The sequence below is a fragment of the Lithobates pipiens genome, unplaced genomic scaffold, assembly GCF_037356315.1.
Source record: "Lithobates pipiens isolate NorthernLeopardFrog02 unplaced genomic scaffold, aLitPip1_a1.2 Scaffold_10, whole genome shotgun sequence".
NCBI classification, from domain to species: Eukaryota; Metazoa; Chordata; class Amphibia; order Anura; family Ranidae; genus Lithobates; species Lithobates pipiens.
In genome coordinates, this window is record NW_027507686.1 from 219,647,365 (window position 1) to 219,672,894 (window position 25,530).

The window sequence follows — 25,530 nt, forward strand, 5'->3', positions numbered from 1 at the left end:
TCTCCTTCTCCTCCCTCTTACACAATTGCAAAAGAAACTTTTTTTTTTTTTTTTTTTTTTTTTTACTTTAACAAGTAAATACTTTTTTTTTTTCCCCCCCCTTAAATTCACGCCCCTAATCCTTGTCTAGGTGAGGCTGACGTATCCAGACTCCATGCATGCATGACATCCCATGAACTGCCTTCTGGGATGAAATTTGGGCTGAAACAGTGAATGGAGACGCACTGCATTACTGCTGTGAGCCGCTGCAAACTCCATTGTGAACACAGCCTAAACCCTGGTTCACAGTGGAGCGTTTTGATATGTCAAATCAGCGGCAATTGCAGGCAATGGCACCATCTTAATGGGTGCGACGCCACATCGATTTCAAAAAGTAGTTTCTGTACTACTTTTTGTGATTTCCGGCTGCAATTTACTTTGACATCTGCACAGATGTCTCTGAAATTGCGGCCGAAATCAGGACTGACATGCAGGAGTGAAATTGTGCGAGGTCAGCTGAACTTGCACAGCTTCATTCCTGCAGCTCAGTGTGAACCTGGGCTAGTGCACAGAATGCTTTAAGGTCAAAAGCCTTAAAGGCTTTACAACCACTTTAATATACTACAACAGGAACCCCATTAAAGCCAGTTGACAGAGAGTGATTGGATTATCATTCGCCCTAAACTCAAAACAAAAATTTGTGAACAGTGGAATACCAAAAAGGAACTTGAATAATTGAATCAAATGATTGGACTGCAGAATGTATGGTCACCATACAAGGAAGGTAGGTTGGGGGGGGGGGGGGGGGGGGGGGGGGGGGGTTGGGGTTTGCTGGTTTGACCATAAGGGCCTGTTTGTGTATGTAGCAGCCCTTCCAATTTGTATGTCACACGATATTACCACGATCAGTAAATAAAATAAAATTCATTTTAGGGCTAACAAATGCAATATATTACCCAAATTTGTTGGTAAGATATAAAAGATGAGATTGCTTCGAGTAAACAGATACCCAACATTGTCAAGTCTTAAAAACGTGCGGGCCCAAGGAAACTGTGACAAACTTTGCCATCCTACATTTTCTATAGGCAACACTTTAAAAGCCCCCTACAAGTCATCAGTTTAGACGAGTTTACCATGAAGTATGAACCTAGAATAAGGGTCCACAAACTGCGGCTTTTTGCATGCCTTTATCCAGCCTATTTATCCCACTGATATGAGACACTATTCTGTCCACTGACACCAACAGGGCATATTTCCTGCCACTGTGAGACAACAATGGAGAGCGATTTCTCCCAATGACACCAACAATATGTCACTATTCCACACCCCATTTATTCCCCCCCCCCATAAACTGACCTCTTGTTGCTATGGGTTACAGCACCTTTCATATCACTATACAGCTTTACTGACCCATAAGAGACAAAACAAAGACAATTCACAAAATGTACCAAAGCACACAGTCAGCTAAGGCTGTTATATCATGTATTGTTATCAAAGTCTGCCACAAAGCTGCAGTCAGCCTATTCCTGCTACTTCCAGGTCTCCCATCATAATCTCCTAGCCCAGGCAGTGCACAGGTACACACGTGACGTCACCCCTGCCCTCACTTACCAAGGTGACAAAACGGAGCTGACGAGCCTCTGAGGTGTGCACAGCTACAGCCAGAACCTGGGCCAACACCAGCACCGCCTTCCCCCACCAGGAGACCCAGACCGGGGCGCTTCTCCCAGCCATAGCGATGAGTGTGCCCGGCCCCGGAACCTTGGCTACAGCGTTCCACTTCCTGTGCGGACTGGAACAGCTGTAACACACAAACAGCTGACTGAGAATACCAATATGGAGGCTAGATCTCTGTCAGCTGATCGGAGCCACACGTGATATGAAATGCTGAGTGAGCAGAGGGGAGGGACACGTGATATGCGGCTTCCCCAATATATCTTCATCTCATCCTTCCATCATTCCGCTCTGTCATTTATCTCTCTCTATCATCACTCTCATTTATACCTCTTTATCACCCCTGTCATTTATCTCTTTATCGTTTCTCTCTATCATCACTCAGTCATTTATCTCTTTTTATCATTCTTTCCACCATCTTTCTCTGTCATCTATCATATCTCTCTACAGTAAATCTCTCTATCATTCCTCTCCATTAATTCTCTCTATCATTCCGCACTATCTTCTCTCTCTTTGTCATTCATATCATGTTTCTCTGTCATCTATCTCAATGATCAATCTCTCTATCATCTCTCTCTTTATCATTCCCCTCTGTTATTTCTATCATCCCTCTCTAACTTCTCTCTCTCTAATCTATCATCTCCCTGTCATCTCTCTTTATCATTCCTATCACCTTATTTTGTCTTCTATCATCTCTCTGTCATCTCTCTCTTTTTGCTCTCCGTTATTTCTCTCTCTATCACTCCTCTCCATCTTCTCCCTCGTCATCTATCATCTCTACACCATCTCTCTCTTTGTCATTCCTATCATGTTTCTCGGTCATCTATCATCTCTCCACCATCTCTCTTTATCATTCCTATCATCGTTCTCTGTCCTCTCTCTCTATGATCAATCTCTCTGTCATCTCTCTCTTTATCATTGCTCTCCATCATCTCCTTCTGTCATCTATGATCTCATTGCCATTTCTCTCTGTATCGTTCATTTCTATCATCTTTCTCTGTGATCTCTCACTTCATCATTCCTACATCATCTCTCTTTCCTCATCTCACTATCATAACGCTTTATATCATCTCTCTCTTTATTATTCCTCATCTATCTCTTTCTTTATCTATTTCTGTCATCTCTCTCTCTCTCTCTCTCTCTCCTCTATATCACCATCTCTGTATGATTTCTCTCTCTCTATCATTCCACTCTATCATCTTTCTCCATCATCTCTCACTATGCCATCCCTCTGTTATCTGTCATGTTATCATTCCTCTCTATCATATTGTTTTCTGTCATCTCTCAGTCACCATCTCACCATCAATACTCTTTATAGAATATCTCTCTTATTCCTCTTTCTCTCTCTGTCATCTCTATCACATCATATCTTTCTATCATCATATCTTTCTATCTTTAGGTGTCCCCTCTCACTCTTCATTATCCATCTGTATCTCTCTCTCTTCATTATTCATCTGTCTCTCTCTCTCATTCTCTCTCTAGTGTGTGTGTGTGTGTGTGTGTGTGTGTGTGTGTGTGTGTGTGTGTGTGTGTGTGTGTGTGTGTGTGTGTGTGTGTGTGTGTGTGTGTGTGTGTGTGTGTGTGTGTGTGTGTGTGTGTGTGTGTGTGTCTGTCTCTTTCTAAGCAATAATCTATCCCATGAATGTTTCCAGCAACTGCACTGGGAAACAGCGCCATCTTGTGGTACATAAAAATATAACTAAAACTATTACAAATTTATTTATTTCAAATTCACAACACTTTCACTAGCAATTGAAATACCATATGTAAAAGGGAATAAAATATTAATTTGAGTGTATGAAATGGGGTAGACAGACATGGGTTGTAGTGAATTCCCCACACCAATTAACTATTATTAATGAAGGAATTGTTATCCTACTCAGTGTTCATTCTATGTGGAGCATAACACTTAAAGCGGAGGTCCACCCTAAAATGGACCTTCCGCTCATCGGAATCCTCCCCCCCCCCCCCCCGGCGCCACAATTGCCACCTTTCACGGGGGAGGGGGTGCAGTTACCTGGATAATCCAGGTAACTGCACCCACTTCCGGGATAGCTCTCTGCGGAAAGGGGCGTAGATTACGCCCCTTTCCGCAAGTGCCCGCCCCCTTCCGCAAGTGCCCCGCTGCCTGCTGGGAAACACACAGATCCCAGAGGCAGCGGGGACCGTCCTTATTGCGCAGCGCGACTCGCGCATGCGCAGTAGGGAACCGGGAAATGAAGCCGAAAGGCTCCATTTCCTGATTCCCATACCCAAGATGGCGGCGGCAGCACCCGAGTGACGATCTAAAGATCGGCTTCGGGTGCCAACATCGCGGGCGCGCTGGACAGGTAAGTGTCACTATTTTAAAAGTCAGCAGCTGCAGTATTTGTAGCTGCTGGCTTTTAAAAAAAAAAAAAAAACGCGGAGTCCCGGCGGACTCCCGCTTTAACCTGATATACCCACTTGGTTTCTAGAAGTGACACTTCTCTTATTGTATTACTGCCTTTCCAGTTACTAGTAAATCTATCAATCCCAAGAAACACAGTACCTTTTGGATCTCGATTGTGGCACAAATCATAGTGTTTCGATAAACCTGTGCTTCGGAAACCCTTTCTTTATGTTGGCCACATGTTCACTTAATCTCACATGAAAATATATTGTGTGGCCAATGTACTGGAGCTCACATGGACAACAAACAACGTAAACAACGTTCCTAGATGTACATGTAATGAAGGGTTTTATGGGAAACTGCTCATTGGTGGAACATGACTCAAATGACTCTTCTATTCATACCCTGTTGCCCCGAAAATAAGACCTAGCGTGATTGTCGGTGATGGCTACAATATAAGCCCTACCCCGTTTCCCTGAAAATAAGCCCTACCCTGAAAATAAGACCTGCCAGGGCTTATTTGGGGGGTAGGGCTTATATTGCAGCCATCACCTACAATCACGCTAGGTCTTATTTTTGGGGAAACAGGGTATGTGCATTGATTTTGCGTATGGGGCACTTCCTTCAAGGGAAGAGGCCTTCCATATTTAGAAAAAATGAAGGTTTCTTCAATGATATTCGGTGCTATCTGTAACCTCATTGAAGGAACTCCTCTAAATACCACACTGTCCCTGTGTGCTGTGTGGAGGGGGGTGTGTCTCTTCCCTCCACTCAGCTCTCAGATCTCTCCCCACTGAGTTCTGCAGTGTGTAATTTCAGCTCTCTGTCCCCTTTTTTTCTGTACTCTCAGAAATTTGAACATACGTAGAGAAGAGAAGACTGCAGATAAACAGGCACAACTCATGTAGGATTTGTTTCATCTTTGTGTATCACCTGAGGTCAGTCACTTCACTGAGTATATGTATGGGTTTACAACCACTTTAACCACTTTGATAATGGGCACTTTCACCCTCTTCCTGTCCAGGTAAATTTTCAGTCGCATTTTGATCGACAATTGCACGCTCATGCAAAGTTGTCAGAAAATCCAATTGTTCGGAACGAGGTGACGTTCATTGCTTACAACAGGACTATGTAGATCAGGGGTAGGGAACCTCAGCTTTCCAGCTGTTTTGAAACTACAAGTCCCATGAGACATTGCAAGACCCTAACAGTCACAGGCATGACTCCTAGAGGCAGAGGCATGATGGGATTTGTAGTTTCAAAACATCTGGAGAGCCGAGGTTCCCTACCCCTGATGTAGAGGCTAGTAGCCAATAGCTTTGGTCTCATAATTTAATCTGAGCATGTGTGGCACTTTGTCCGTCGGAATTCTCTACAAACGATTTGAAAAAGTCAGATGGAATTTTTGTTGTTGGAAAATTTTAGATCCAGCTCTCAAACTTTTTACATCAGAATTTCTGACAGAAAAAGTCCGATAGAGCCCACACACAATCAGATTTTCCAACAACATAATCCGATCGGACCTTTTCCGTGTGAATTTCCAATCCTGTGTACAGGGCATTAGTTTCTGTTATAACATGTTACAAATAAGTAATTTTTCTTCTTCACTGATGGCCGCTGATGGGGCATGACTGATAATCAGGGCACTGATGGTCAGTGTTAACATTGTAATGACAGCCTTGCAATAATCGTCTCTCCTTTTTTTACACAGACACAGGACTGCCGATAACCAGCAAGTCTGTCTATATGTGATCAGCTGCGATTGGACACAGCTGATCACATGGTAAAGGGCCGTTGTGATTGACAATGTACCCCAATTTTTGATCAGTTGTGCCTAAAGGACAGCTCCAATTCCAATTCTCAGCTCACTTACCAGCCAGCCTGCAACAAACTGAATTACCCTGTCTAACAGTTTAGTTTGCACACATTTGTAAATATATGCATAAGATGGGCTGAGGGCTCATTCAGAGGGGTGCTGGGACCGGTCCCCTGTGCTAACTTGCTCCTGTGTGTGCATCCACCTCAAAGCTGCATGCAGGCAGTCTGTATAGAAGTGGATGTAGACGCAGCAGCTGCATGGACAGAGTCACTTGCCAAAATTTGGGGTGCACAGATCCAAATGCACAGTGTCTGCATTCAGATCCATATACCTATTTCTACTTTCACTACACACTCTGACTGGGGCCTCTGTTTATCAGAACACTGACAGGATTTTTGTCTTTCTCCACCTGCTTGACAGCCCCCCAGAGGACTCTCAGGATCGGGGCCCCCCAGGACATCGAGAGGGACTAAGCTCATCCTGTGTGAAGACAGAAATGATCTCCAACTGCAATCAGAGGGTTTCGTGCCTTACATCTGGTGAGATTGCAGTCATCCCATGGGGTAAGTTATCTTGTCGTTTCTTTTTCTATTTAAAAGATAAGTATGTTTTGTTTTTGTTTTTTTAAACCATATGCTGCACTTGTCCCCTGCCAGCTCTAAGACTGAGAACTGAGCAATCAAACACCACAGGCCACTCAGTTCTCACTGTTTTGTTAACAGAGAGCTGGTGACTGTCAGTCACTGTCTCTCTGCTCTGCCCTTCTGGAGCGCTGGGCTGTGGACAGGGTAGAAGCGGCTGGTTCAGGCTCCCAGCATGCACATCTGATAAAAGCCCGCCGAACGGTCAGCTTCTGTTGGGCAGACCAACCTACACATGGGCAGAATGGCAGCTGTGGTTTTTTTTGGTTTTGTTTTTTTGCCGGCAAATGTCTCCCCCATCTTGTCTGTGTGTATGAGGCTTTAGAGCAGGGATCCTCAAACTACGGCCCTCCAGCTGTTGTGAAACTACACATCCCATGAGGCATTGTAAAACTCTGACATTCACAGACATGACCAGGCATGATGGGAATTGTAGTTCCTAAACAACTGGAGGGCCGTAGTTTGAAGACCCATGCTTTAGAGTGTAACTCCAGCCACAGGCCTTTTTAAAGTGGTTGTAAACTCAAAAAAACTGCAAGACAAAGGCATGAGTTAGTGTGCATCGCATTCTAGCACATTACAGAGTACTTACCTTAGATCGATGCTGTTGCAGCAGTCCTAACACACCACTGTGACTGGCAACATGTCTCTCTGAGTTATTTCCGGGTTCGCGGGCTCCGTCGCTGTGATTGGCCGGAGCCGCGATGATGTCACGGCACAGGCCCTGAAGAAACGGCACGAGCAAGCCGTTTCTTCAGTGTGCATGCGCTGATGATGTCGGCGCAACCATATACAGTGAATATCTCCTAAACTGTGCAAGTTTAGAAGATATTCAGGGTACCTACAGGTAAGCCTTATTATAGGCTTGCCTGTAGGTAAAAGTAGTTTAACTAGGTTAACAACCGCTTTAACTGAGGCAATATAAAGAAAGCTGTGTGCATGTCCAGACACCGATAACCAGGAAATGCCTATACTAATCAGTCCAAGTCTTGCTCCACACCCTGAGAAAGCAATCAGCCCATAAGGGCCAAAGGTTGTCTGATCAGCCACTGGCCAAGCTGGCTGCATCAGTGACATTATAGCAGGGCATAGCCTTTGCCTTTCTCATCTCACCATTCCTCAATGGAGTTTGAATTATGTACAGACTTCAATGATATCACTATTTCCTTTGATGTGATTTACAGCTCATATGCCTGAGGTGAGGCTTGTTAAGCATGTGTGTATGTAACATATATGGCTGAAGCACCCATTCTATAAGTACTCCATAAACAGCACCGTGATTCTGTCTTGGTCCTATAGTGCATGGATCTTTTGGGCCAATCTTCACTGACAGCATATAATGCTTTTGGGATGAATTTTGAGTACACAGTAAAACCTTGGTTTGAGAGTAACTTGGTTTGAGAGCGTTTTTTAAGACCAGCAAAATTTTTTAATAAATGTTGACTTGATATACAAGCGATGTCTTGATATACAAGTAGCATCATATCACACCTGAGTATAAAAGAGAAGAGAGGCGCCTCTAAGTGTAGCAATATGGTTACATTTAATGAAGGTACAACATTTAGCAACTCACATGGTTGATGATTAAAACAGGCACATCTAAGTATGCAGGTGTCCGGGGTAAAGCTGTCCACATAGACCCTCCTCCTCACTGCCATTGACGTTATCCCTCCACGGCGCGCTCCACGGTCGGTTCAAGCCTTGCTTTCAGATCGCTTTACTGCAGGGTAGTCTTCCCAGTCACGATTGAAGACTGACAGCGGTGAGAGCTGGTCGTGCTGGGGATGGTCCCCGGATGTCTGCATACTTAGATGTGCCTCTTTTAATCATTAACCATGTGAGTTACTAAATGTTGTACCTTCATTAAATGTAACCATATTGCTACACTTAGAGGCGTCTCTCTTCTCTTTTATACTCTGTAGCTCCTGCTGGATTTTGCTTCTAATCTCCTTTCTAATCCGCTTCCATTTGTGGATGGACATTTTATGGTTACACAACCTATCACATTGCTATAATATTTTTATATGGACTATAAACTGAAGGACTTATGAATAAATGGTTGTGGAGCGAATCATTTGGGTTTACATTATTTCTTATGGGGAAAGTTGCTTTGATATAAGAGTGCTTTGAATTACGCATGTTTCTGAAACGAATTATGCTCGCAATCTAAGGTTTTACTGTATACCCTAAAATGGGGAATGGAACATATGGCATTTGATCCTTCATATACTGGGGTCCAGCATGTGGTATATACACAAACATTTCTAGAAGGTTGGCTATATAGGTCCCAGTCTTTACCCATATAAACACCCATAGCATGAGAGCAGGGGCTGTGCCAAGTTGTTATAGCATTTGTTGACTAAATCATTTTAATTGACTTGTGTATGTTCCTCTGTGGATTCTATGTTTAAGAATTAAAGTGGTTCTAAAGGCGGAAGTTTTTTTTACCTTTATGCCTTCTATGCATGGAGGTAAAAAAAATCTACTGTGTGTATTCCTTCCTAAATTTTTTGTATTATATGTTTGAGGGGGTATTTTTGAGTAGTCTTACTTTATCTCTCACTACTAGTGATGAAGGAAATGGTTGGGTTCGGGTTTCCGTCAGACCTGCCAACGCAGCCTGAAATCTGAAAACCCTGAGCCCTCGTTCACATTGGAGTGACTTGTCATGCGATTTGGCAGGTCAAATTGCGTAAAAAGTCACACCCTATTGCCAGAAATCGCACTGTTCAAATGGGTGCGACGCCGACTTTGCAATGCGGCATTGATTTGAAAAAGCATTTCCTGCAATACTTTTGGAGATTTCATGTGTGACTTGCATAGATATATATTCATGAATCCACACAGATGTCTTCCAAGTCGCACTGACGTGCGGCTTTGAAATTGTGTGATTTCAGATGAAGTCGCATGATTTCAAAGCCGCAGTCAATGCGAACGAGGAGTGAACATAGCACCCCAATTCTATTAAAGCCTGCCCTTTTTTCAAGACCAATTTGCAGTCTGTGTAAAAATATTGTTCAACAGAAAGTGAGTCTTTTAATGGGGCTTAAAGTACACCATAAAAAATAAACAATTTCCTTAACCACTTGCCGACCGCCTCACGCCGATGTACGTCATCAGAATGGCACGGGCAGGCATAAGCACATATATGTACGTCCTTTGCCTCCCGCGGGTCGGGGGCCCGATCGGGCCCCCGCCCGGTGCCTGCGGCGGTCGGTTTTCGTTCGGGAGCGATCCCGGACGAGGGGACGGCCATTCATTCATGGCCACCCCCTCGCGATCGCTCCCGACGAATGGAAATCCCCGGTGACATCACTTCCTCTCCTGTAATGTAAACACAGGAGAGGAAGTGATGTATTCTCTCCTCCGTGTCGGTATTTTTCGTTCCGACACGGAGGAGAGCGGATCAGTGAGTTGCACCAACACATCCCACACACAGTAGAACATGCCAGGCACACTCACACCCCCCCTTTACCCCCCGATCACCCCCCCAATTACCCCTGCCCCCCAGTCACAGTGACACCAATGTCATTTTTTTTTTTTTTTTTTTTTTTTTTTGCATTGGTGTCATTTGTGACTGTAATAACTGTTAGGGCAGTTAGGGTTAGCCCCCTTTAGTTCTAATGTACCCCCCTAACCCCCCCAATAAAGGTTTAACCCCGTGATCACCCCCCGTCGCCAGTGTCACTAAGGCTGGGTTCACATTGCAGCGGTTTATGAGAACGAATGTGATTCGCACCGCACTGCAGTGCAAATCACATCCGATCTCTGTGCGATTCGAGTTCAGCCATTCGCCGCACCCGCCGCACCCGCCACACCCGCCGCACCCGCCGCAAATTCGCACGGGACCCTTTTTTTGGCCCGCAGCAGAATCGGATCGCATGGGTGTTCACACCATGCGATCCGAGTTTGCAGATCGCACTGCGATATGCGAACTGATCTGGGGGTGTCAGTAACATTTCACTGACACTCCCAGCAGTTCGCATAGGGCAGTGTGAACTGCCGCCGGGAGGCATGCGATGCGGGAACCCGCCGCGGATTCGCGGCGTTTCCGCATCGCTCCAGTGTGAACCCAGCCTAATAAGCGATCATTTTTCTGATCGCCGTATTAGTGTCACAGGTGACGCTAGTTAGGCAGGTAGGTATTTAGGTTCGCCGCAGCTTTTTATAGCGCTAGGGACCCCCATATACTACCGCATAAAGCCCCCTGATTGCCCCCTAGTTAACCCTTTCACCAGTGATCACCATATAACTGTTACAGGTGACGCTGGTTGGTTAGTTATTTTTTTATAGTTTCAGGGCACCCGCCATTTATTACCTAATAAAGGTTTAACCCCCTGATCACCCGGCAGGTGTCATTTGTGACTAATAACTGTTAGGGCAGTTAGGGTTAGCCCCCTTTAGTTCTAAGGTACCCCCCTAACCCCCCCAATAAAGGTTTAACCCCGTGATCACCCCCCGTCGCCAGTGTCACTAAGGCTGGGTTCACATTGCAGCGGTTTATGAGAACGGATGTGATTCGCACCGCACTGCAGTGCAAATCACATCCGATCTCTGTGCGATTCGAGTTCAGCTATACAGATAGTATGGCTGAATTCGTGTCGCACCCGCCGCAAACTCGCACGGGACCCTTTTTTTGGTCCGCAGCAGAATCGGATCGCATGGGTGTTCACACCATGCGATCCAAGTTTGCAGATCGCACTGCGATATGCGAACTGATCTGGGGGTGTCATTAACATTTCACTGACACTCCCAGCAGTTCGCATAGGGCAGTGTGAACTGCCGCCGGGAGGCATGCGATGCGGGAACCCGCCGCGCATTCGTGGCGTTCCCGCATCGCTCCAGTGTGAACCCAGCCTAATAAGCGATCGTTTTTCTGATCGCTGTATTAGTGTCACAGGTGACGCTAGTTAGGCAGGTAGGTATTTAGGTTCGCCGCAGCTTTTTATAGCGCCAGGGACCCCCATATACTACCGCATAAAGCCCCCTGATTGCCCCCTAGTTAACCCTTTCACCAGTGATCACCATATAACTGTTACAGGTGACGCTGGTTGGTTAGTTATTTTTTTATAGTTTCAGGGCACCCGCCATTTATTACCTAGTCTCACTAGTGTACCCCTAAATTTAGGGGTGTCTACTTTCTAAAATGGGGTCATTTGGGGGGGGGGGGTTTGTGCCATCTTGGCATTTTATGGCCTTCAAAACTGTAACGCCCTTAGAAAGCCTGAAGGCGGTGCTTGGTTTTTGGGGCCCCGTACGCGGCTAGGCTCCCAAAAAGTCCCACATATGTGGTATCCCCGTACTCAGGAGAAGCAGCAGAATTTATTTTGGGGTGTCATTTCACATATGCCCATGGCATGCGTGAGCAATATATCATTTAGTGACAACTTTGTGAAAAAAAAAAAAAGTTTGTAATTTTCCCGCAACTTGTGGCAAAATATAAAATATTCCATGGACTCAACATGCCTCTCAGCAAATAGCTTGGGGTGTCTACTTTCTAAAATGGGGTCATTTGTGGGGGTTTTGTGCCATCTTGGCATTTTATGGCCTTCAAAACTGTAATAGGTAGTGAGAAGTGAACTCAAAAAATTACGCCCTTAGAAAGCCTGAAGGCGGTGCTTGGTTTTCGGGGCCCCGTACGCGGCTAGGCTCCCAAAAAGTCCCACATATGTGGTATCCCCGTACTCAGGAGAAGCAGCAGAATTTATTTTGGGGTGTCATTTCACATATGCCCATGGCATGCATGAGCAATATATCATTTAGTGACAACTTTGTGAAAAAAAAAAAAAAAAAAAAAAAGTTTGTAATTTTCCCGCAACTTGTGGCAAAATATAAAATATTCCATGGACTCAACATGCCTCTCAGCAAATAGCTTGGGGTGTCTACTTTCTAAAATGGGGTCATTTGTGGGGGTTTTGTGCCATCTTGGCATTTTATGGCCTTCAAAACTGTAATAGGTAGTGAGGCGTGAAATCAAAAATTGACGCCCTTAGAAAGCCTGAAGGCGGTGCTTGGTTTTCGGGGCCCTGTACGCGGCTAGGCTCCCAAAAAGTCCCACATATGTGGTATCCCCGTACTCAGGAGAAGCAGCAGAATTTATTTTGGGGTGTCATTTCACATACGCCCATAGCATGTGTGAGCAATATATCATTTAGTGACAACTTTGTGTAAAAAAAAAAAAAAAATTTTTTTTTTGTCATTATTCAATCGCTTGAGGCAAAAAAATAAAATATTCAATGGGCTCAACATGCCTCTTATCAATTTCCTTAGGGGGTCTACTTTCCAAAATGGGGTCATTTGGGGGGGTTTTGTACTGCCCTGTCATTTTAGCACCTCAAGAAATGAGATAGGCAGTCGTAAACTAAAAGCTGCGTAAATTCCAGAAAACGTACCTTAGTTTGTAGATGTGACAACTTTTGCGCAAACCAATAAATATACAATTATTGACTTTTTTTTTACCAAAGACATGTGGCTGAATACATTTTGTCCTAAATGTATGACTAAAATTGAGTTTATTGGATTTTTCTAATAACAAAAAGTAGAAAATATCATTTTTTTTCAAAATTTGCGGTCTTTTTACGTTTATATCGCAAAAAATAAAAATCGCAGAGGCAATCAAATACCATCAAAAGAAAGCTCTATTTGTGGGAAGAAAAGGACGCAAATTTTGTTTGGGTACAACATTGCATGACCGCGCAATTACCAGTTAAAGCAGCGCAGTGCCAAAGTGTAAAAAGACCTCTGGTCATTTACCAGCAAAATGGTCCGGTCTGAAAGTGGTTAAACTCTACTACTGCCCTTTACCTATAGGTAAGCCTTAATATAGGCTTACCTATAGGTAGTGTAAATATCTCCTAAACACGTGCCATTTAGGAGATACTTTATTGTACATGCAGCCAGTGACATTACTAGGACATGCGATCTGCAGTAACGGCCATGCCGTTTCTTCAGAGCCCAGTGCCGTGACTGGCAGCTCCCGCGCGTGAGAGTGACATCATCACAGCTCCGGCCACTCCCAACGCCGGAGCCCGCAAACCCGGAGGAAACACTGGTCATCTCAGCGGTGTGTGGGCGCCACTGGAGGACTTCGTTCTAAAGGTAAGTATTTCATAATGAGCTAGTTATTAGTATACTAGCTCATTATGCCTTTGTTTTACTGTTTTTGTTTTTTTCCAAGAGTTTACAACCTCTTTAAAGTAGTTGTAAAGGCTGAAGGTTTTTTACCTTCATGCATTCTAGGAGAGTCTGTGCAAAACCACTGCACTAAGTAGATACGTATGGCATGTTTGTTTTTGTGTTTTTTTTTTTGTTTTGCTTTTTAAATCCGGACCATTAATGTAATTTTAAATAACATGCTGCTCTCTAGCTGGCTTCTCGTCTCCCTTTTGCCAGAATTTAGCTGCTGCAGAGAGAGCCAAACAGGGGATCAGATTTAATAATTGCCCCCCCCCCCCCCATGCTGATCAACCTCCCTGTGCACCATATGTTTCCCTCTGTTGCCCCCCACCCTCACAGTGCTGCCAGCTTTCCTCCTCTCCTTCCCACTGACAGCTATAGGCACACAATAGGATCCTTTGGGATGGACAGTGGGAAGACGGTCCAGTAAATATGTCACATTTACCAGCCCCTTCCTTCCCTGAATGAATACAATGAGTGATCTGTACCAATCACGCAATCACTCACTGTGTGCATTCATATATGAAGCATAGTAAACTGCATATATTTGGGGGGGGGGGGCTGTAAGGTTGGCTGTATGGGGCCCCGTGGTTTCTAACAGCCACCCTGGCTGTTCCTACCTGAGTTTGACAGCACTTTAAGCTTGTCAAAAAATACATGAGCTTCCTCGAGCAGAGTCATGCATTTTCTGGTCCCCATTTGCTTCAATGGCAGCCCTGAAAAATGCCTAAATACTCCTCTCCTTCTCCTAGTACCTAGCTTTTCCTTGGCCAAAATAAAAACACTCAAGCCGGAAAACACCTAAAATACAAGTGTACTAATGTGCATAAAAAAAATGGAAAAATAAATATTTAAAGTGGTTGCAAACCCGAAAAAAAAAACCCTGTAAGCCCTTGTACACACGGTCGGACATTGCGATGGAAAACGTCCGATCGGACCGCGTTGTCGTATAATCCGACAGTGTGTGGGCTCCATCGGACTGTTTCTGTCGGAATATCCGACGGACCAAGTTTGAGAGCTTGGCTATAAAACTTTCCGACAACATGATCCGATCGGACTTTGTCCGATCATGTGTAGAGAATTCCAATCGGACAAAGTGCCATGCATGCTCAGATCAAATTCCTAGACCAAAGCTATTGGCTACTAGCCTGAACGTAATCCCGTGGTAACGAAATAACATCATCACGTTCTGAACGATCAGATTTTCCAACAACTTTGTCCAACTGTGTGTATGCAACACAAGTTTCGGACAAAATCCGATGGATTTTGTTGTCAGAATGTCCGACCGTGTGTACAAGGTCTAAGACAAAGGCATAATGAGCTAGTAAGCATCACATATTAGCTCATTATAAAATACTTACCTTAGATCAAAGCTGTTGCAGCGACCCCAAACAACCGGCGACATGTCTCCAGGAGTTATTTCCAGGTTTGCGGGCTCCGGTGCTGTGATTGGCCAAAACCACAAAGACATCATTCCTGCACGCTGCTGAAGAAACAGCCCAAGCGAGCTGTTTCTTCAGTGCATACGTTGGCGCAATCGTATATGGTAAATATCTTCTAAACCGTGCAGGTTTAGGAGGTATTCACGGTACCTACAGGCAAGCCTTGTTATATATATATGAAATAACAGATACAGCTGTATCTGGTATTTGATATATGACAACTTTTTTCAATACAAAAAAATCGTGTGTATAGCAATCCCCTCTGTGTTTTCTACATTTCGGTCTGTGGGAAGGACTAGATTGTGGGCACAATTTGAAGCAGAGGCCTTTTAGTGCACCACACCCCACTTTATATAATATATATATATATATATATATATATATATATATATATATTGTGAGGGGGTTCGCTCGGTAGCGGGTGTGTGTGACCCCCTGGATGGGTTCACAACACAAAGTCAGGCACAGCAGACAGCAGTGTAGGTGCAAAAAACAAAAGGTCCGGTTTATTTAGGCTACATGCAGTGATACATATAACAGCCAAACAAAATAAAACAAGAAAATAAATCCTGGTCAGCTTGACCTCTAACTACACACGTAGACTCCCTGTCTAACAACTGGGTGCAGCCTTGTGCTGCCCCAGTCCCTGTCTCTATTGTAGGGGTTTGCCACACAGGCGTTAACTCACCGCACAGAACAGATCTCAGACTCCCCAGTCTATACACACAAAACTGGTTCCAGGATGGAGCATCTCCCTATGCATGCTGGGGTTTTTTGTAGAGGTCTTAATGAGTCCACTTACTTCAGCTGGGCTCATTAACTCTTCCCCTCTAATTGTAAAAGTCTGCATAAAGCCTGAATCTAGGACACACATATTTCCCATCCTGAATACAACCAGGTGATTTTACCTGCGTGCTGCCACATACCCCCCCCTCTTGTTTCAACCTTGGGGTTGTAACACAAGCAGCCAGACACGCATGTATCCGAGACAAAGCATCCACATTCCCCATTTTAACACCAGGGCGATGCTTACCGTATATACTCGAGTATAAGCCGAGATTTTCAGCCTCTTTTTTGAGGCTGAAAGTGCCCCCCTCGGCTTATACTCGAGTCATCGCTGTCTGCCCGCTCGATCAGCGTGTCGAGCAGACAGACAGCGGCCATTCTATAATTCAAAAGCCGCGCCTCCGGCGCCGCCTTCGCCTGTGATAGGCGGAACACTGAATTTCCCAGCAGCCTGTGTTCCGCCTATCACGGACATCGTATCATCCTCGTACTACGGACGAGGATGATACGATGTCCGTGATAGGCGGAACACAGGCTGCTGGGAAATTCAGTGTTCCGCCTATCACAGGCGAAGGCGGAGGCGCGGCTTTTGAATTTTACAATGGCCGCCGAGGCGCCGACGAAGAGGGCACGGGACGGAGGCAAGGGAAGGCACGGCACGGGACGGGACGGGACGGAGGCAAGGCAAGGCACGACACGGGACGGAGGCAAGGCACGGCACGGCACGGGACGGAGGCAAGGCACGGGACGGAGGCTCGGGACAAAGGCTCGGGACACAGGTAGGCTGGACACACACACACACACACACACACACACACACACACACGGATGGAGACACACACAGGGATGGATGGATGGATGGATGGAGACACACACACACAGGGATGGATGGATGGATGGATGGAGACACACACACACAGGGATGGATGGATGGATGGATGGAGACACACACACACAGGGATGGATGGATGGATGGACACACACACACACAGGGATGGATGGACGGACACACAGGGATGGACGGACACACAGGGATGGACGGACACACAGGGATGGACGGACACACAGGGATGGACGGACACACACACAGGGATGGACAGGCATGTCTCACCCTCGGCTTATACACGAGTCAATAAGTTTGCCAGTTTTTTTGGGGGTAAATTGGGGGCCTCGGCTTATATTCGGGTCGGCCTATACTCGAGTATATACGGTAACTGTAAAGTTAAATTCCTGTAGGGCCAGGAACCACCTATTTACCCTTCTATTGGTCTCCTTGTTTTGAGCCATCCACTTTAAAGGAGCGTGATCAGTCACCAGGTCAAAGTGCCTACCTAGCAGATAGTACCGAAGGGAATCTAGAGCCCACTTCACTGCTAAACATTCCTTCTCAATCGTGGAGTAATTTACCTCATGGGACTTTAACTTCCTGCTGAGGTAAATGACTGGGTGCTCTTCCCCGTTCCAGACCTGGGATAACACTGCTCCTAACCCAACGTCTGATGCATCAGTTTGTACAACAAAGTCCTTAGAGAAGTCTGGTGAGTACAACACTGGCTGGCTACATAAGGCTGTTTTTAAGGACTGAAATGCTTCCTCAGCCTCTGGGGACCATTTAACCATAACCGACTCTTTCCCTTTTGTCAGGTTGGTGAGGGGCACAGCCTGAGAAGCAAAATGGGGAATGAATCGTCGATAATAGCCAGCGATTCCCAGAAAGGCTCGTACCTGTTTCTTGCTGTTGGGACGTGGCCAACTCTGTATGGCCTCGACTTTATTGACTTGGGGTTTTATCACCCCCCTCCCAATAGTGTACCCAAGATATTTGGCCTCCTCCTGTCCAATGGTACACTTCTTTGGATTGGCCGTAAACCCAGCTTCCCGGATAGAGTCTAGGACTGCTTGTACTTTTGGCAAATGTGAGACCCAGTCTGTGCTATGGATAATCACATCATCCAGGTAAGCTGCAGCATATTTATGATGGGGCCTCAGAATCTTATCCATTTTCCGCTGGAATGTTGCCGGTGCATTCTGTAACCCAAACAGCATTCTCTTATATTGGAATGCCCCATCTGGGGTTACAAACGCAGTTTTCTCCTTGGCCGACTCGGCCAGGGGAATTTGCCAATACCCTTTGGTGAGATCAAGAGTTGTCATATATCGGGCTGTTCCCAGCCGGTCAACCAACTCATCTATACGTGGCATGGGGTAGGTGTCAAATTTTGTAACTTTATTTAATTGTCTAAAATCGTTACAAAACCGCCAGCTCCCATCAGGTTTGGGCACTAGTACAATAGGACTGGACCAGTCACTCTGGGACTCCTCTATCACACCCAATTCCAGCATCCTTTGAACCTCCCCACGTATTGCCTCCCGTCGGGCCTCTGGTATTCTATAAGGTTTTAGTTTTACCCTTTCTCCTGGCGGGGTGATAATGTCATGCTCTACGCCAGATGTTTGTCCCGGAAGCTCAGAGAAAATCTCTTTGTTACGAAGTACAAACTCTTTAACCTCCTGTTGTTGGGGTTTCGATAAGGTGTCTGCTATTCCAACCTCAGGAACTAAGCAATCAGGCTGTACTTGTGACAAAGTCTCTGCGACTAGGGATTCCCTATCCCTCCAGGCTTTCAGCAGATTGACGTGATAGATCTGCTCCGGCTTTCGCCTTCCTGGCTGTCTAACCCTGTAGTTCACCTCACTAATTTTTTCAATTACTTCATATGGACCTTGCCATTTGGCCAGAAATTTGCTTTCAACCGTAGGGACTAGCACCAAGACCCTATCCCCCGGGGAAAAAGTACGTGTCTTGGCCCCACGGTTGTACACTCTCTGCTGTGCTAACTGCGCTTGGGTTAAATGTTCCTTTACAATTGGCATTACCTGTGCAATTCTATCTTGCATCAGGGCGACATGCTCAATCACACTCCTGTGAGGAGAACTCTCATTTTCCCAAGTTTCCTTGGCGATATCCAGCAGCCCTCTTGGGTGTCTCCCATAGAGCAACTCGAAGGGTGAGAAACCCGTAGAGGATTGGGGTACCTCCCTAATGGCAAACATCAGATAGGGTATTAGACAATCCCAATTCTTTCCTTCTCTATCCACCCCCTTCTTTAACATTTGTTTTAGGGTTTTGTTGAATCTTTCAACCAACCCATCTGTTTGGGGGGTGATACACAGATGTACGCAATTGCTTCACTTTGTACAACTTGCATAATTCTTTCATAACCCGGGACATAAAGGGTGTACCTTGGTCCGTAAGCAGTTCCTTACAAATACCCACGCGGCTAAAAACAAGGGATAGCTCTTTGGCTATGGTTTTGGCCGAGGTATTTCGGAGAGGAATTGCTTCCGGATAACGGGTGGCATAGTCCAATATAACCAAAATGTACTGATGCCCCCTAGCAGACTTCATTATCGGACCTACCAAATCCATTGCGATCCTCTCAAAGGGGACCTCAATGATAGGAAGAGGTACCAGTGGGTTACGGAAATGTGGCATAGGTGCCGACTTCTGACACACAGGGCAGGAGGAACAATAATTTTCTATTTCCTTCATGACCCCAGGCCAATAGAATCTCTGCAATACCCTCTCTCTGGTTTTCTCTGTCCCCAGATGACCTCCCAGAATGTGTCCATGAGCCAATTCTAACACCAACTTCCTGTAAGGTTTGGGCACTACAAGTTGCTCAATGGTTTCTTCTGCCCTTTGAGCCACTCGATATAGCAGGTCCCTTTCCATAGTGAAGTAAGGATAAGGGCAAGTCTTATCTGGGTTCACTAACTCGCCATCTATTTTCACCACATTTTCCCGTGCCTTTATTAGGGTGGGGTCTTTTAACTGTTCTGTGGCAAAATTTTCCCTGTGAACCTCAAGATCCGAAAACTCCACAGACGGCATGTTTTCATCTGAGGATGTTGGCTCCTCCCCAGTTTCTCGAGTTTCCCCCGCCAATACCGACAAGGGAAATTCAGGAGAGTCCTCACCACTCCCAGAGGAATTCTGGTCATCTTCCTGGTTTATAGGGGCACCAATGGGGGCCTCAGGACAATCCCAGAGTTCCCAGAATTTTGGAAAATCCCTTCCCACAATAGCATCATGTGGTAACTGAGACACTAACCCCACCTGATGAGAGAGGTTACCTTTGGGGGTCTCAAAAAACACTGAAGTTACAGGATACTCTCGGGTGTCCCCATGCACACAAATAACAGCCACCCTGTTCTTCCCAGAGACCTCTGTAGTAACTAATTCAGCTTTTATCAATGTTACCAGGCTACCTGAATCTAGCAACACATCAACATGTCTACCATTAATACACATTTTACATAAATGTTTCTCAGGTCCCCGAATGGCAGTGCATGCAACTGTTGCAAACAGCGACTGACGTCTCTCCCTTATAAAGTCACATTGCATAGGCTCATCCACAACTGGGCAATTGGCTGCAATATGTCCCTCTTGCCGGCAGCGGTAGCAAATAATTTTTTCCGCTGCCTCTTGCAGCATGGGATTCCTGGGCTGCTCCCGCCAGACCTTAGGTAGAACTCCCACCCTCTCACTCTCTCCACCCTCACCCCTTGGAGTCATCTTACCCGCCACTGGGGATGATCTGGTCTTAGGGGGAAAAGTCCGTGAGTCCCTGGAAGAGGTGGTCAAGTTCTCTGTAGCCAAGTACCTCTCAACCAGATCCACAAGTTTATCTGCATTTTCTGGGTCTCCATGGCTTACCCATTTTTGGATGGCAGTAGGAAGAGCTCTCAGGAAACGATCCATAACCACACGTTTCACAATGTTTGGTGCGGTCAAAATCTCTGGCTGCAGCCACTTCCTGCTCAGGTGAATGAGATCATACATTTGAGACCTGGGAGGTTTTCCAACCTGAAAAGTCCAGTTATGCACACGCTGAGCCCGGACTGCCAGGGTGACACCCAGCCGTGCCAATATTTCTGCTTTTAGCACCACATAGTCTTTTGCTTGGTCAGGCTCTAGGTCATAATAAGCTTTCTGCGATTCCCCAGTTAACAGAGGGGCCACCAGTCCAGCCCATTGCTCCTTAGGCCACTTTTCCCTTTCAGCAGTCCTTTCAAATGTGGTCAAAAACACCTCCGGATCATCCTCTCCAGTCATTTTTGTCAGTAAACGGCTCACACCAAAGGTTGCGGTATTATTGTACCCACTTGCTTCATTGGTCTGCGGACGTTGCTGTATCAATGTCTCTATTTGCTGTTGAAAATTCTGCTCTTGCTTCTGCAACAGGTCTATGAAGCGGGCTTCAGATCGCTGCTGGGCTTGTTGCTGAGCTTCCAAACTCTGCTGCAAAGTTGCATTTGTCTGCTGCTGATTTGCATTTGCCTGCTGCTGGGCTTGTTGTTGAGCTGCAAGGCTCTTTTGTAAAGCTGCATTTGTTTGCTGCTGATTTGCATTTGCTTGCTGCTGGTTTGCATTTGCTAGAGCCAGCTGTCTCAGTATCTCCTCCATGCTGGCCTTAACAAAAAAAAAAAAAACTGCCCGCATTCTCCACCAACTGTGAGGGGGTTCGCTCGGTAGCGGGTGTGTGTGACCCCCTGGATGGGTTCACAACACAAAGTCAGGCACAGCAGACAGCGGTGTAGGTGCAAAAAACAAAAGGTCCGGTTTATTTAGGCTACATGCAGTGATACATATAACAACCAAACAAAATAAAACAAGAAAATAAATCCTGGTCAGCTTGACCTCTAACTACACACGTAGACTCCCTGTCTAACAACTGGGTGCAGCCTTGTGCTGCCCCAGTCCCTGTCTCTATTGTAGGGGTTTGCCACACAGGCGTTAACTCACCGCACAGAACAGATCTCAGACTCCCCAGTCTATACACACAAAACTGGTTCCAGGATGGAGCATCTCCCTATGCATGCTGGGGTTTTTTGTAGAGGTCTTAATGAGCCCACTTACTTCAGCTGGGCTCATTAACTCTTCCCCTCTAATTGTAAAAGTCTGCATAAAGCCTGAATCTAGGACACACATATTTCCCATCCTGAATACAACCAGGTGATTTTACCTGCGTGCTGCCACAATATATATATCTTTTAGCATTAATGATAAGTCACGGAAAAATACAGAGCTATATACACTATATTAGCAAAAGTATAGGGACGCCTGCCTGCCTTTACACGCACATAAACTTTAATGGAATCTCAGTCTTAATTCGTAGGGTTCAGTATTGAGTTGGCCTACCCTTTGCAGCTATAACACCTTCAATTCTTCTGGGAAGGCTGTACACAAGGTTTAGGAACGTTTCTATGGGAATGTTTGACCATTCTTCCAGAAGTGCATTTGTGAGTTCAGGCACTGACGTGGATGAGAATGCCTGGCTCGCAGTCTCCACTCAGTGTTCTATCGGGTTCAGGTCAGGACTCTGGATGAAGAGAACAGGACTATGGAGAGCACTTTATAGGCACCAATAAAATGTAATGATATAATAAAATACAAAAAAGTTTATTATAATAGATTAAAAAACAGATTATGGATAAAAGTTCATACAGACAACAGATACAATATCTATAAGAAGAATAAAAACAAACATCTCCATTGATCATGAAAAACATTGAAACCCAAAAGGGATTCCTACGTGTTTCAACTCACTGAGTCTTCAGGGCGTTCTTTTAAACAACGTAGTGGATAGATTAATGTATTGGTTGGAAACCAAATGTATGCAGCCACCACCGGGACATTTCCAGATAGCCTAGTGACCAGGATGTGATTCAAGGGACAATGGCTTAATGGATCAAGTAGACCACATGTGCCCAGACGGACAGGATGTTACATTGTGTATATCATGGCTGAAGACAGATTATGAAGGGAAAGGCAGTATGGGAAGCCAAAAAGAATGTGGCAGATATATCCCACTATACCATTCCAACCAAATATATTGAACGTCCTGAACACACTGGGAAATGGTTGCTGGAGAAAAGTTGTAGAAGAAAGGGGAATAGGGGAAGCCAGTGAAGATGTAGCAAGTTTATCCCAATATAACATAACAACCAGACATACTAAACACCCTGAACAGACTGGAAAATCCCAAGGTGCTTAGCTCCCCCGATACAATTATCACCAGGACAGGTGTCCCCATTGGAAGATTTTCCCTCGGCTTCTGTTTTTATTTACCATCATTCCCATGTTTTAGATAGAGATGCACCTTAAAGTGCACAAAAAATATATTCTGTTCAAGTATGTATTTTTTTTTTAAAAACATCAACAAACCAAGTTTATTGGTAAAGGGTGCATACAATAGGTAAAAGCATGATACAAATACAAGCATATAAGATATCAGTCAAGAAATGATGGTGAAGTAAGGGTACATCTTGGGTACAAAAGCAGTGTATCTGAACAATACAAAGTGTATCACAACAGAGAAAATACAGGAGAAGTGCTTATATGCAGACATTCCACAAAACTAGTCAGTATGACCTTGTGTGGGGTCATAAACATGGAGTCAAGCATCCCATGTGTCAGATAGCTCCAACCATCTGTCCCAAATCCTGTTGTACTTGGTTGGACATGGAGATAAACAAATTTCTTGTTTATCTCTGAGAGGCAAGCCTGGATGTGAGGGGAACCGCCTGCATCCAGTGGCGCCCCACAAGTTTACGGGCATTAAACAGAGTTTCATAGAAGAAGGTGTTGACATGGCCTGTGGTCTACTTGTCATGGGGAGCCCATGTTGTCATGAAGGAACTTGATTATTTGCCCCCAGTAAGCCTGAATAATAGGACAGCTCCATATTAGATGAAAGAAAATACCAGGTTCAGTAGAGCATCCGGGGCACATCGGGCTCGGACTTGAGCTGTATTTTGATACTCTGATTGGGTTTAAATAGGCTTTGTGTACAATGTTCAGTTGCGTCAAACGGTCAGAGTTTAGGAGAAATTCGTTTTGTACTTTCCAGCACCTCATCCCATTCTGATTCCTCAAGAGGTCCAACATCTCTCATCCTGTGAGATTTGGCCCTGTCGGTTACTTGAGCAGAGGTGTGGGAACGCAGAGCAGTATACAGTGCTTATATTAGTATGGAGGATTCTAAACTAGTGATGATGTCTATCAGGGATAGTGTGCACATAGTGGGGAAGGTCTCCGGGAATTGTGTCTGAAGGACATGACGTAATTGCAGGAATCTAAATAACATATAATTAGGGGTGAGCAGCTGACAGAGGCATACCACGCCCTTGGAAGCCCACAGGTCAGTATCTGGAATAAAGGCAAGTTCCTGCAGTGGGGAGTTATGCCACAGGTGTGTGTGTGTGTATGGTAGGGTGGTGCATTCATTTTTCCTAAAAGCTAATTCCCAAATGCGTCTGTGGTGTCTTAATAAGGGAACATGGGTAATAGCTGTCCCTGTTAAATATGTATTCTTAATTCAAAAAATCCTTTTCGACCTCCTCCAAATCTCCAAATTCCTTTTGTTTTTGTTGCTGTGATGTGACTTCCTGTTAAAGGGTGGCTACGTTCATTCTCTATGGTCCCAATGTATGTAAGAGCACAGCCACCCTCTCTTGCTCTCTCCTGAGGTTCGCTATGGGATATGTAGTGTGCATAGAACAGTTATAGAAGAAAAGGAATTCCCTATGGGTGGACTTTAAAGGCACGTACTAATTAAACGATGTACAAAACTGTATTTTTACTAATACAAAAACTATACATAAAAAATAATCAAAAAAAGGAAACACAATGTAGTACAAAATGATTAGAAATAAGAGAACAATGTTGATATTGCAGAATTGAGCACTTATACACAAAGAGGTGCACCCCAATATTTGTTACCCTACGCATTTCGGATGGGATATACACTCCTTCATCAGGTCAGGGGTAAATAAAGATTTTGTGGAATGGAATTCTAGTGAAAGACACAAATGACAGGGTATTAGGGAAAAAGGTAGAAAGATAAAGGATGCAAATCAAAAAGACAAAACGGCAAAAGCAATATGATTCCTATTACTTACATAGCAAAATCAGCATAACCAAGTCTGCAAATATAGGCATATGAAACCTTATGGATTTAAAAGCAGTGAGCTCGAACAGTCAGAAGGTGTGACTCTCCAGTATGTTGGATCTCACTTTACACATGACCACAACTAACTTTTCAAAATCGTGCTTCAAAATATTCCATACGTGGTAATGTTTTCATCTCAAAGATAGTTTGATTACAACATCCATTGTCTTCTCCCAGGTCCATTATCATGAAGAGGTGAAATGCGTGATAGTAGAACCCATGCAGCTGCCGCAGGAATTGTGGAAGTTTGATCTCGACAACCTGTCAGAATGTTTATACTGAAGTATTAAAACAATATTATATTTATGGAATTATGCAAAATCTGTAGTTTAGGTAGATTTTCACATTTTTCCACAAATACAACCAATTAATTCAAATTCGTTTAGCCGTACTTTTTTTAAGAGGAATTAATTTTGCTTTCGCATTTTAAACACATCAATACCGGGCACTTCCCCCCCCCTCCCCCCCCTTCCTGCCCAGGTCATGCAACACTGTAGCCAAACTAAATTTTTATCATTTTGTTGACACAACCAGAGCTTTCCTTTGCTGGTATCTAATCACCACTGTGTTTTTTATTTTTTTGCTAAATAAAGAAATTTTACTTTTACTTTTGAACAAAAACATG

At 44.8% G+C, this 25,530-nt stretch overlaps 1 protein-coding gene and 1 long non-coding RNA gene across 2 annotated transcripts in view; one reads left to right on the plus strand and one right to left on the minus strand.

The window, feature by feature from the left end:
* ACP2 (acid phosphatase 2, lysosomal) overlaps positions 1-1,731 on the minus strand; it is a 40,440-nt gene extending 38,709 nt beyond the window's left edge. The window contains exon 1 of the mRNA XM_077461396.1: positions 1,591-1,731. Within this exon, the coding sequence (XP_077317522.1) occupies positions 1,591-1,713 (123 nt within the window). The 5' untranslated portion in view covers positions 1,714-1,731. The remainder of the gene's footprint in view (positions 1-1,590) is intronic.
* A 40-nt stretch (positions 1,732-1,771) lies between these two features.
* LOC143940233 (uncharacterized) lies at positions 1,772-25,530 on the plus strand. Its single transcript, XR_013263835.1, has 3 exons — positions 1,772-1,870; positions 6,264-6,406; positions 25,083-25,530. It is a non-coding gene; the product is annotated as an uncharacterized LOC143940233 (long non-coding RNA).